This window comes from Natrix helvetica (genome assembly GCF_964273705.1).
Source record: "Natrix helvetica genome assembly, chromosome: 1".
NCBI classification, from domain to species: domain Eukaryota; kingdom Metazoa; phylum Chordata; class Lepidosauria; order Squamata; family Natricidae; genus Natrix; species Natrix helvetica.
In genome coordinates, this window is record NC_138548.1 from 231,600,694 (window position 1) to 231,613,804 (window position 13,111).

At 36.0% G+C, this 13,111-nt stretch overlaps 1 protein-coding gene across 1 annotated transcript in view; it reads right to left on the minus strand.

Annotated features, from left to right (window-relative positions):
• The window catches only part of PITPNC1 (phosphatidylinositol transfer protein cytoplasmic 1), a 179,204-nt gene that overhangs the window by 40,163 nt on the left and 125,930 nt on the right, over positions 1–13,111 (minus strand). Inside the window, exon 5 of the mRNA XM_081934410.1 lies at positions 7,022–7,093. Within this exon, the coding sequence (XP_081790536.1) occupies positions 7,022–7,093 (72 nt within the window). The remainder of the gene's footprint in view (positions 1–7,021; positions 7,094–13,111) is intronic.

Here is a 13,111-nt window from a genome sequence, read left to right on the forward strand (position 1 = left end):
ACTAAATCTCTGGTCCTGATGACCAACCAAAAATTGGATCCTGCAACAATATCTTGGGACAGATACTGTATATTTGCCTTCATTCATATGGAATGTCCCTTTGGTTGTTTAATGCATTTATGGACATGAATGCAATAATGCATGTGGGGATAGTGTGCTTTGGTATGCAGAGGATGCCATGTTGTTGGCTGAATAACCAAAGGATTTAAGAACAAATGTTAGACTGTATAATGCTATAAAGATTATAGATCTGAACATTCATGTATCACAAAGTTGAAGTACCTGTTTTTGTCAGGAAAAAAATGGAGTGAACAAGGGCAAGTCAATGGAAAAAACACCCCTAAAATAAATAGATGAATGTGATGTCTACCTGGTTAGAATATTTATTGAAGATGAGAAAATAGCACGTGTCATTTATATTTGGATAACGCCATGTTGATCAACACAGATTTTGGAAAATACCTTTATTATTAGCATGCTAATTTTAAATTAACTTAAATCTTGCTTCAGTCAATAAATGAACTTAATGTAATTAAAAATATACCGAATTGTGGGTTTAGCTTAAATGTGATCATTAATTAATTTAAAGTCACTTAATAGCCACTTGTGAAATCTCTGTTATGAAATGGTTGAATCGCTCTAAAATTCTATTTACAGGACTGGCTGACATAACTTCTTACAATTATTTTTAATTTATCTATACTAACTGCTAACATTTGTATCCACTGTGTCTTATTTGATCATATTAATAAACTTGATTATGGCCATGCAAATTATGGCAACACAGAAAATCCTCTTGTCTTGGACAAGGACATTTTACATGAAACTTTTTTTCCAAGAGATGTTATAAAAACTCCATCCAATTTTCCAATATGTCTGTTTGTATCAGTTCTTAGTACATATTTATCAACTCACAAAAATCTGATTCAACTAATTAGCTCTTTCATAAATTTTAAGTCCTATGTAGTTCCTTTCAATTAAGAAAATTCCTATTAGTTTTATTAGTTGTTTATACATTCAATCATAGATGAATTGAGGAATTAGCAAAAAATGAAACGATTTCATTTTAGAAGTGAAGGAAATAGTAGTTCTTCTTGGCCACAATATAGCTAAATGAAAAATCCTGTATTGTTTATTATACTATATTATAAAAATTATTTATTTATAACTTCTTCAGATTTATGAATAATGAATTAATATTAGATTAGATGCTATGGGTCCCATTTATTAAATTTATTAAAGAATGCAATCTGATGGGACCCAGGAAGAGAGCTTTTCAGTCATGGCATCCACATTTTATAACACCATCCATGCAGAGATTAGATTGATCCTGACCTTATTAGCATTGAAGACATGGCTGTGTCATCAGGCATAGGGATCAAAATTTGGGGCAGAGCTAATGGGAATGTATGTTGATCTGTGTTTATGGTTTTATCATGCCTGACGATTATGTATTTATTTTTGTGGTGTATATTACATTGGAATTTAACCATTGTTAGTTGCCAAGTGTCATTATAGTGAGATGAGGAGCTACATAAACTGAGATGGATGGATGGACGGACGGACAGACAGATGGAAAATCATGTTGGAAGAAAGCAACAGAAAACCATTTATAATTGTTCAAAGTACAGAAAAGGACATGTCCTTGCAGTCACCTGGATTCAGTATTCGTTCAAAGGGGACTTTAATATGGGAAAAGATAAGTTTGAACAATGCAAACTTCCTATACTAATGAGTTGTTAAAGTCATTATATGTCAGCACTGAATTATCATAGAAATACTCCATTCCAAATATTTAAAAATGAAATCGGATAAGAACAGCATCACAGCTAATTTCATAAATAAGAAACAAATAACCATGACAAATTGAGTTTACAAGCAATTCCAACATAGGAATGAATAGCTTTTCTACTGAATCATGTGCTAATATTATCACAAATTACAAAACAATTTTTGGCCAATTAAGTATCTCCATAAGGAGTAACATAATAACTTGTATTCTATATATTATAGATCTAAACTCTTTGAAGCAGAGACATTATATATAATTTTATAAAAAAGTACACTTTATAAGACAGTGCATTTTTACTTTTAGCAATTCTAAGTATTTGTATTAGTCAGGTCCAAACAAACTCAGTTGTTATCAAGTAAAAGTAGGTAGAATAGGTTATAAATCTCAAAGAATTACCAGTTGTCTGCTTGCAGTTTTATGTTAGAACTATTCTTAACCTGCTAAACTGCATGCACTTCTAGACACTGCCGAAGTCTTGCAATTGAGTAACTCACCCCTTAATCTGGAGTAGAGGCAAGAAAAGCAATCATGTTTGCACATTTTATCAGACTAGAATTAAGGCTATGGGACGTGATATGCCTTGATACTGTATTGTATTAGCGTATATATACTGTGTACATTCATATATTGATAGTGAGTGGAGTACAAGTAATAACATTTCCCTCTTTCTTGTAACCTCTGCCCATGAAATAAGAACTTGGAAATATATCGCTAGAGGTCAATAAGCTTCAGTGTGCAATTCTATCTCTGTGGACCAGCGTTAACCCAGGCCTAGAGCATCGTATTCAACTTAATATAGAAACTCCTGTCATCAACACTGTGTCAGCATTTCTAAGGCAAAGACCTAGCATGCTGCAAATTAATCAAATTTCATTTTAGAGTTAAATAGAGAAAGATGCTGATTTACCTAAAGGAAACATTTTCTTCCAAGAGGAGGAGGAGGAGGAAGACAACATGCTGAGGATGCCACAGGAAAATGTTTCTTGGGTATTATTACAAAGGTCTAAGCCCAATTGTGGGAGGGTGATAGAGTGCTTTAGTTTTATAGGAAGATGGGGCTAACAAGTATGGTAGAAACCTGGCACTAGAAACAGAACCAGCGGGAAAATGTTCTCTTTAGAGACTAATTCTATCTGAAGAATAGGGAATACCTCCTTGAACATCTAAATAAATATGTGATGACATGTAAAAAGCAATCATAGGCAGGAAGTAGGCAGAAAGGCTACAGCTTAATAGTTCATAACAAGAAACATTTACTACTATAAAGCTGGTTTAAATATTCTCTGATTTTCGTAAATGCTATTACTGTTCTTTGTCTACATCAAGAGATGTGTGCGTATCCTTTTTTTTTAAAAAATCAATATATCTCCTTGGTATATATTGATATATATTATATGTTTAATATATATTAGTATATATCTATAACTATATTATACATACATACATACATGTACATACATACATACATACATACATACATATATATATATATATGAGTTATATTGAAAAACTAATTCTCTATGTCTGTTTGATAAATTTTCTGTTCTAAAATGGATATTTTATAAAATTTCCATGATAAGTCCAAATATTGCATTGCCATATGTTACACTTACTATCTGTAAGAGTATCTCTATATATCTCATTTTTAAAGAGTCAACATTTTGATAACTAAGAAACAAAAGTCTGTTCCACTGCAGGTTGAAGCAAATACATTCTTTTTAAAGACGGAAACAGCTTTAACTATTTAAAACTATCTTTAAAGAGATAGTTTTAAGAATATTCTTTAGTTTGGTGGATGAGAAGCCATGCTTTTGAGTTTTTTTGGTAGCATGTACTTATACTGTAGTACTATATATATGTATGTATGTATGTATGTATGTATGTATGTATGTATGTACATATTTGTATGTATATGTATATACACATAGATACATATGTATGTATGTACGTGTGTGTGTGTGTGTGTGTGTGTATGTATATATATTTGTTTTCGTAGATTTTCACGGGTGTAGGTATGCTGGTTTTGTTGTATTCGGGTCTTTTCCCGTGTAAGGTTGAGATTGTCTTTGCAACGTTTCGGCAGGATCTCACCTGCCATCTTCAAGCTGTGGGCTTAAAATGTGATCGGAGCTGCCGTCTTTCTGTAAGTCTTGGTGGGAGGGGATGGGGTGCTGGCTTTGTTTCAGTAAGTGGAATGAAACTTACTGAAACAAAGCCAGCACCCCATCCCCTCCCACCAAGACTTACAGAAAGACGGCAGCTCCGATCACATTTTAAGCCCACAGCTTGAAGATGGCAGGTGAGATCCTGCCGAAACGTTGCAAAGACAATCTCAACCTTACACGGGAAAAGACCCGAATACAACAAAACCAGCATATATATATATATATATATATATATATATATATGTGTGTGTGTGTGTGTGTGTGTGTGTGTGTGTGTGTGTGTGTGTTTTCTGAGGTTTTTGCGGGTGTTTGTATGTGCGTCTTTGGTTGTTCGGGTTTTCTCCCGCGTAGAATTGGAAGTATCTTCATGACGTTTCGATGAAGTCTCATTCATCATCTTCAGGCTGGTGCTTCCGGCTTGGTGCTTCCAATTCTACACGGGAGAAAACCCGAACAACCAAAGACGCATATATATATATATATATGTGTGTGTGTGTGTGTGTGTGTGTGTGTATATATATATATATATATATATATATATATATATATATATATATATATATATATATATATATATATATATATATATATATATATATATATATATATATATATATATATATATATATATATGTTTTCGTAGATTTTCACGGGTGTAGGTATGCTGGTTTTGTTGTATTTGGGTCTTTTCCCGTGTAAACTTTACACGGGAAAAGACCCGAATACAACAAAACCAGCATATATATATATATATATATATATATATATAGAGAGAGAGAGAGAGAGAGAGAGAGAGAGAGAGAGAGAGAGAGAGAGAGAGAGAGAGAGAGAGAGAATCAAGTCTTTTGATGCCTTGAATGTTAATGTTTAGAACACGAAACATTTTGTGACAATAAATCACATTTTATAAGAAACATAAATCTATTCATTTTAAATGTGCCATAAATCTTTTGTTCTTGTTTGTGTAATGCATTCATATATTTACCCTCACATGCATAAATAAGCTTTAGACCATGGCAGATCTCTGATCTGTTAATCTATGTTAATATTTATTTTTCATTCTCTATTACCATAGCATATCACAAAACAGCCTTAAAAATGTCTCCATGTTAAAATTAGCAAGGTATTCTTGATTAATCATCTAAGCTTTAATTAATTCACTGATTAATGTTTGCTATCTTGTTTGCTTTCTAATATATAACAGGAAGCACAATTAATGAATTATTTCTTGACAGAAAGTTATTGGAGATCTGTATGAGGAAATTTTTACAAAGTTTGCAAACCCATGATTTCATTAAATCGCTCCTGTTTACATGAGAATTAAAGGACTGCTGTGGTACAGGGAATGGGAGACAGTAATTCATATCCCAATGAATTCTAAAGCTACCTTATCTCTGTCTATTCTACCCCTTGGGTAGGTTATTGCAGGTTTCAGGTATAAACATAAACATGTCCTCTTTCTTGCAACAGTTGTCTTCAGCTGTATTGATGTTAAAGGAATGTTTCCCCCTTAAGCTGAGAACATTTATATGCAGCCTCAATGAAATCTGTTATGCTTCATCCTTATTACCCAGAAGCAAAATCAGGTGACCAGCAGTGTGATCAGAGGAGGGCTAATTGGTCATCTGCCACCATTTGTTCTTGCTCTCTAAAAAACTGGAGCTCCTTTGGGTTTGACTGTTTACCCAACAATATGTTAGTACTTTAAGCCTGTAGCCCTCACCAGTTTAGTGCAAAGTTTAAGTAATATAAGTATCTTTTATTTCTTCCCACCTGGATTCTACTTGCATGCCTTCAAATGCCATATTGCTGCCCTTCAAATATGAGGAAAAAAATTAAGAACTGGTTGCACAAACTGGCTGAACTGTAAGGAAGAGACCCATGAAGAGATCCAAACACCTTAAAAACTATAATTCCACTCGCAATCAGCTCTTTTATAGCACCTGAAACCCTGGAATTGGTAGGCTTCTTTGTCTTACCATTTGGTAGTTTTGACTAGGTTCTGTCCTCCTTTGGTTGATGGCATTTGGGAATAGGAGAAAAATTCCTGACAGGAATTTTATATAGTATTATTCAATAGGTACAATAAGAAGCCCAACCTATGACCTACAAAACCGGTCTATGAATACAATTACCAATGACTGGGGGAGGGATATACCAGTATTAGTTACCCACATATAATTCCTGAACTAACATACTGGCAGTTCATACATACAGTTTTGCTATTAAAAAAAATGAAAATAATTATCCCTAGAAATTGTTACCTTCCTAAAAAGTATTAATTATCTATGAAACAGGGACATTCAAGCTTAAAAGGTATTTCATGTAAACCTTGGATAGTTATTATTTAAATTACATATAAGTGGTGGTATCCTAACATGGTGCTGCCATGTCCTTGTGTAAAGATACTGACAGAGCCAAGCGGAAGAGTTAAATGAGATATCAGTTTAGAACAGTGCTTCTCAATTATTTTCTGTCATGCCCCCCCCTAGGAAGAAGAAAACATTTCGCGCGCCCCGCGCAACTGTAAATAGTATCATTTGTCTATAAAATTGTTATAAGTACACCTCTGCATAACACTGTATCCTTATTAACGTATAAGAGAATAAAAAAAGAAAGAAATGTGGATCAATTTACAACAAAGAATAGCTTTATTAACTGTAGCAGAAAAGATTTAAAGGAGCACAGGATTTAAAGGAACACAATATTAAAAAAAACTTTAACCTGCAAAACAAAAATATATAAAATAATTTGAGCTGAGCCCCCCTTTACGGAGCCTCGCGCCCCCCCTGGGGGGCCCGCCCCACTATTTGAGAAGCACTGGTTTAGAATCATTAGATAGCCACAAACCCCCCCCCCTCTTGAACACAGTTGACCCTTATCTAGTCCAGGGGCAAGCCGTTAGTCTGAGAATATTTCTGTGCATAGGCTTTAGCAATAAACCAATAATTTAGAACCTTCACATGTTGACCTGTTTTTTTGCGTCTAACACCTTGACTCTTTCTGGGCTAACTGCCCTATGCTTTAAATGTACTTTACATTCAATTATTGAGAGAATACTTACATTATCATTGCTTCCTTTGTTGTCCTCATATTTGGTCTCTATGTGAATGGAGAACTTGGGCAAAAATGAGCACTGTAAAGAAAACATATAACATAAAATGCAACAAATATATCCATTAACAGTTTCATGATGTCCTTTCTGCATTGCAGTATCCTGGCTATAGTTTTTATCTGCCTCATATTTGGGAGAATTAGCCTGACGTTTATAAGTGCAAAATCTCTGTAAGGACAGAGGGGGGGGGGAGAGAAATACTTCACAAGTTCAACACTCAACATTCTCCATGAATTTTTCAGCTCATGGATAGTTTCCTAAAATTTTTCTGGCAAGTAGTTTCACTGTCCTCAGAACTGAAGCCTTTGTTTTATGTGTAGATAGTTATGCTGCACTTGAAAAGGGTAAGCAATAAAAGCAAACCAATTGCTAAAGAAAACAAACTTTGAGAGGAAAAGCAGAAGAGCGGATGTAATAGGCATATGAACTGACCGAAGCTGAATCTTTTTGCCACCCATTATATTTCAATTGGCCAATTATCCAAATTATTTTTCCTGCCATAGAATTGTATACCTGGATATGTTTTTCACTGATGTAACAACTTCCAGATTTATGACAAATAAATCTGGATGGAATGGATGAATAAAATGAAATCATCATCATTATGATAATAATAATAATAAATATTTATTTCTTAGCCGCACCCTCTCCCGAAGGACTCGGGGCGGCGTACAATAAAACATAGGAAATAAATATATAAACAAACATACATATAACAAAAACGTATACCAAGACATATAAATATACATGATCATCATCATCATTATCGTCATCAACCCTGTAAGACAGGACTCTCCAAACTTGGTCACGTCAAGACTTGTGAACTTCAACTACCAGAATTCCGCAGCATGACTGGCTGATGAATTCTGGGAATTGAAGTCCATTAGTCGTAAAGGGGCCATAGTTTCCCACCCCTGCTGTAAGATGTCAATCTACTATCTACTTGTCCCTCTGCATAAAGAAACCCCACAAATGGACTTTAAATGACATGTCTTCATGACATTGCCATTGTCTCATCCGCAGTCCACAGAGGAAGAAGCCTAAAAAGGAGTCTTTCCTCCACCAGACAGAATTTTGGTCATGGCCACAATCTAGGACACAACTGACAACATGCTTGAGGCTGTAATCCACACATCTTCTATGGGAAAGAGTTTCTCCTCTAGTTACTGGACACTGGATTCCATAGCCTCGTTGGCTTGAGCTGCAGAAATGACTAGTCATTACCTTCCATACTTGAATCTATTCACGTGAGTTCCAAGTAGCACTTTTCTTAGCATTTGTCAGATCTTATACACAGATAGTTCTTGACTTAACAACTATTCATTTAGTAACCACTCAAAATTACAGCACTGAAAAAAATGACTTATGGCCTTTTTTCACACTTATGACCACTACAAGCATCCCCATGGTCGTGTGATCAAAATTCAGGCACTTGGCAACTGGTATGTAATTATGACAGTTACATTGTCCTGCGGTCATGTGATCACCATTGGCAACCCTCCCAGCCAGCTTTTGACAAGCAAAGTCAATGGGGGAAGCCAGATTTGCTTAATGACCACATGATTCACAACTGCAGTGATCCACCTAACAACTATGGCAAAAAGGTCATAAAATGAGGCAAAATTAATTTAACCACTGTCTTGCTTAACCATGGAAATTTTGGGCTCAATTCTGGTCATAAACCGAGGCCTACCTGAAGTCTCTTTATAATCGTGGGTTCTGAAATCTCTTCAGATGTGCTAGTTGTGCTTTTTGAACATGGGTTTAAAGATTAGAATAGAATAGAATAGAATAGAATAGAATAGAATAACAGAGTTGGAAGGGACCTTGGAGGTCTTATAGTCCAACCCCGATTAGGCAGGAAACCCTACACCAATTCAGACAAATGGTTATCCAACATCTTCTTAAAAACTTCCAGTGTTGGAGCATTCACAACTTGTGGAGGCAAGTTGTTCCACTGATTAATTGTTCTGTCAGGAAATTTCTCCTCAGTTCTAAGTTGCTTCCCTTGATTAGTTTCCACCCATTGCTTCTTGTCCTGCCTTCTGGTGCTTTGGAGAATAGTTTGACTTCCTCTTCTTTGTGGCAACCCCTGAGATATTGGAATGCTCTCATGTCAACCCTAGCCCTTCCTTTCATAAGACTAGATATGTCCAGTTCCAGCAATCATTCTTCATATGTTTTAGCCTCCAATCCCTTAATCAACTTTGTTGCTCTTCTCTGCACTCTAGAGTCTCAACATCTTTTCTACATCGTGGCGACCAAAACTGAATGCAGTATTCCAAGTCTGGCCTTACCAAGGCATTATAAAGTGTTATTAACACTTCACATGATCTTAATTCTCTCCCCCTGTTTATGTAGCCTAGAACTGTGTTGGCTTTTTTGGCAGCTGCTGCACACAAGATTGTTCAGGTCTTGTGCTGCACAGGAGTTTGACTAATGCCAGGAAACAGATCTAGGTTCTTCTTGTTCTGTACCCAGTGAGGGTGTTGTAAATATTCTGCAACTTTGGCCGGCAAGAGGTTTGACACACTGGGGCAGCCACTGCCACCCACAGCAAACCTGAGAATAAGTAGGTACATTCAATTGCATGGACATATTCCTGTTAATGTAAACAATTGCAGTATTCCACCCATATATGTCTGTGCTTCGGGACAAAGGGAACAATTTCACAGAATAACACTGTCTGTTGAAAGAGCCTGTTCTTGGAGGCCAGGGCCTAGCTCTTTCATCTCTTAGGCACCTACAAAAACATTTGGAGTTGCTATGCTGCAGAGGAGAGATACTGGGTGAAGTGATAGGGACTGACCCTGGTGCTTTTTTTAAGCCTCTCTTCATCCTTCTGACCTGTTAGCTAGACTATTTGGGGGCAGGTGTTTAATGCTCCTTCCAAAGAGTGCTATGCTAAGTGTTAGATATTAGCATATATCGCTGTAAGTCTCCACTCAGGTCCGCCGCTAGGGCGGGAACTAGGGATCGTTCTGATTGGTCGAGAGGTGTACCCGATCCCTATAAAAGGGGAACCCTCAGACCACACACTAAGCTAGATCACTACTACTATTAATAAAGAGCTGTTTAGTCACTGCTTGTCCGGAGTCTGTTCTCTCGTTGCCCGAATCTAACACTAAGATTGCTAGAATTAGCTAAGATTACAATGCAAGTATTTTGGGATTCATCCTATGAATCCATTATATTTAGCAAAGCAAAAGTAGTAAATGATTGCAACATACAGAATGGTATTTTAGTGACAAGATATTAATTCATACAAGAAATCGGATACAAATGCAGAAAATTAATGTTGCAAGCATATTGAAATTTAAAACATGATTCCTTCTTCTTTCACTTCCCTTGGGCATACACTTTTCAAGTACTAAACTGGCATTTTTGTTAGCACACATGGCATATAAAGGAATACACAGAGCATATTTTCCAATTTCCTATTTAACATTTCTAGAAGTGGCCAGGTGCTGCTCTACAGATAAATAATAATCAAAATAATATTTGTAAGAGATTTAGAAAGCCCACAATACTTTGCCACAAACTGAAGCAGGCAACAGAGAGAATCTCATTCTAAGCATCCGGTTTGACAGATTTTTGAGAAACCTGAGGGAAGAAAACTATTAAATGCTAACAATTTCCCCTAAGCCAATATTACTCAGCCTCCTTTATTTGAGTTTTCGCCACGAAATCAGTTTGTTCCACATGAGATTATGTAGAAATTTTTCAGCGTATTTGAAAACTGTTGACATATACCCTACCTATTTTAAACTAAACACATCCCCTCTTAGTACTCATTTAAATCTTTCTGATAATCTTGATTCTCTTTCCAATCTGTCTGAATGTGTGAGGCCCAAAATGTGTGGTTTTGCCACTGCGGAACAGAAAGCAACTCTTTGGTTTGAAAACTCTTTCTTTTCTTGATGAATCTAAAACTTGCTGACTCATAGCCTGGCATCATTTGTTTTTATTCCTAGAAGAACAACAATGCATTTTTCTCTGATGAATTTTATACTGCTAGGATCCAGCCATTTTTGTAAATCATTTCGGTGTTCTAAAGTATTAACTCGTAGTAATCCTTATTACTGAGTTACCCTGATAAAATACTATCCATTTGCCTTCATTTTGCCTTTGGGAAAAATATTAGTGATATTTATTTGAAAATGAATACATCTGCATAAAGTTGCAGCTAAGTTGTCCCCAAAGTACTTTTCAAATGGTAACTGGGCTTTCTCCCCCCCCCCCTTGAAAATATTTCGCTTCTCATCTGAACTGAATCTCCATAGACATTGAAGACAAGTTCTCAAAATTTCAGTCCTCTCTCAGATTTCTAATAGCAATGGGGAAATGCATATTAACTCCATGCCCATGATTACAAAGGGCTGTGCTTGTTTCCCACCTATTATCTGTCCAGAACTGTTTATCTTCACATATTTTAATATACCCCCCAGTAGAGAATAGCTTTCAGCATACCACACTGGGGGAAAAAGCAGATTAAACACTGACTTAATTAACTGCTTTGTTAGTATTCCCTACTTGTCTAGTCTTCTTCTGTCTGAAGAGAAAACAGCCATGGAAAACACATCGTGATAGCCAAGTTTTAAATTCACTACAGATGCCTTCTATTAAAAAAGAAAAGAAAAAAGAATTAAGGCTATTTTTAGGGTGATGATTGATTAACGTTGCCATGGCAATAAGAAGCAACAGCACGAACATGGTATAATTTGCGCAAGCTAGACAAGTGCCAAAGAATTAAAGACACCAAAGAGAAAACACATGACATTTTTTATCAGTCAGTAGTGACTGCTATAATTATAACCTTTCCATACCAACCACACTTGAAATGATAACAAGATTACAATATTCGGAAATAGAAATATTGAAAAAGAAGACAGCTAACGTTTCTCCACTCTTTCATTTGAGGGACCTGTTTTGAGTGGTAATATCTGATGGGATGTTTACAGAACAGCTGAACGGATTCTTAAGTCATTCCTCATTACTCTGCTTGTTAGAAGCATTACTTCTGAATCACTGGAAATTATTTTGAGTCTATCAAATAATAGGAGTAAAAATTTATTTATTTGTCATATTTACATAACTGCCCATCTCAAGGTAACATATGCAATATTCATAACTAATTATGTCCTTTAACTGCATTATCTGCATTACTATCAGGGACTAGTGGTATCTCTTTAAAAAAACTCTTACAGTTGAACAAATGACGTCTTCCTATACCCATCTCAGTGGTGAAATTCAAACTTTGTTACTACTGGTTCTATGGGCGTGGCTTAGTGGGCATGACAGAGGAAGGATACGGCAAAATCTCCATTCCCTCTCCACTCTGGGGGGAAGGATATTGCAAAATCTCCATTCGCACCCCACTCTGGAGCCAGCCAGAGGTGGTATTTGCCCGTTCTCCCAACTACTCAAAATTTCCACTACTGGGTCTCCAGAACCTGTCAGAACCTGCTGAATTTCACCCCTGTCCCTTCTCTTATCTATTATCAAATCCTTAAGGCGTCCTTGTTCAGTCTTGACCAGGAAAAGCCCATTAAGGGTTACCAGAGATAACATATCTATTTTAATCTTGATGAAATAAACCAACTTTATATTCCATCACCTTATTTTTAATAATATTTATTTTCCATCCCTTCAAATAATGTTCTAGAACAGGGGTGTTAAACTTGCGGCCCTTGGGCCGGATGCATCACACCTTGGCCACCCCCAACCCCGGTTTAGCAAAGGGGGAAAAAGTTACAATATGTCACGTGATGATGTGACGACACGAGTTTGACACCCGTTCTATAACTTGATCTCTTTTCGTTTTTTCCTTGTCCTTTTTTACAAACTTTTAATAACTTTCTAGAAAACAAGGACAGTTTCTTCCCCTATGCCATCACTCTGCTAAACAACTAATTCCAACAACACCATCAAACTACCCAGTAGTACTGTATTACTATTATCCTTCTCATCTGTCCTATTACCTATTTCATTATCTTTTTATGACTATAACTTTGTTGCTTGTATCTTATGATTTATATT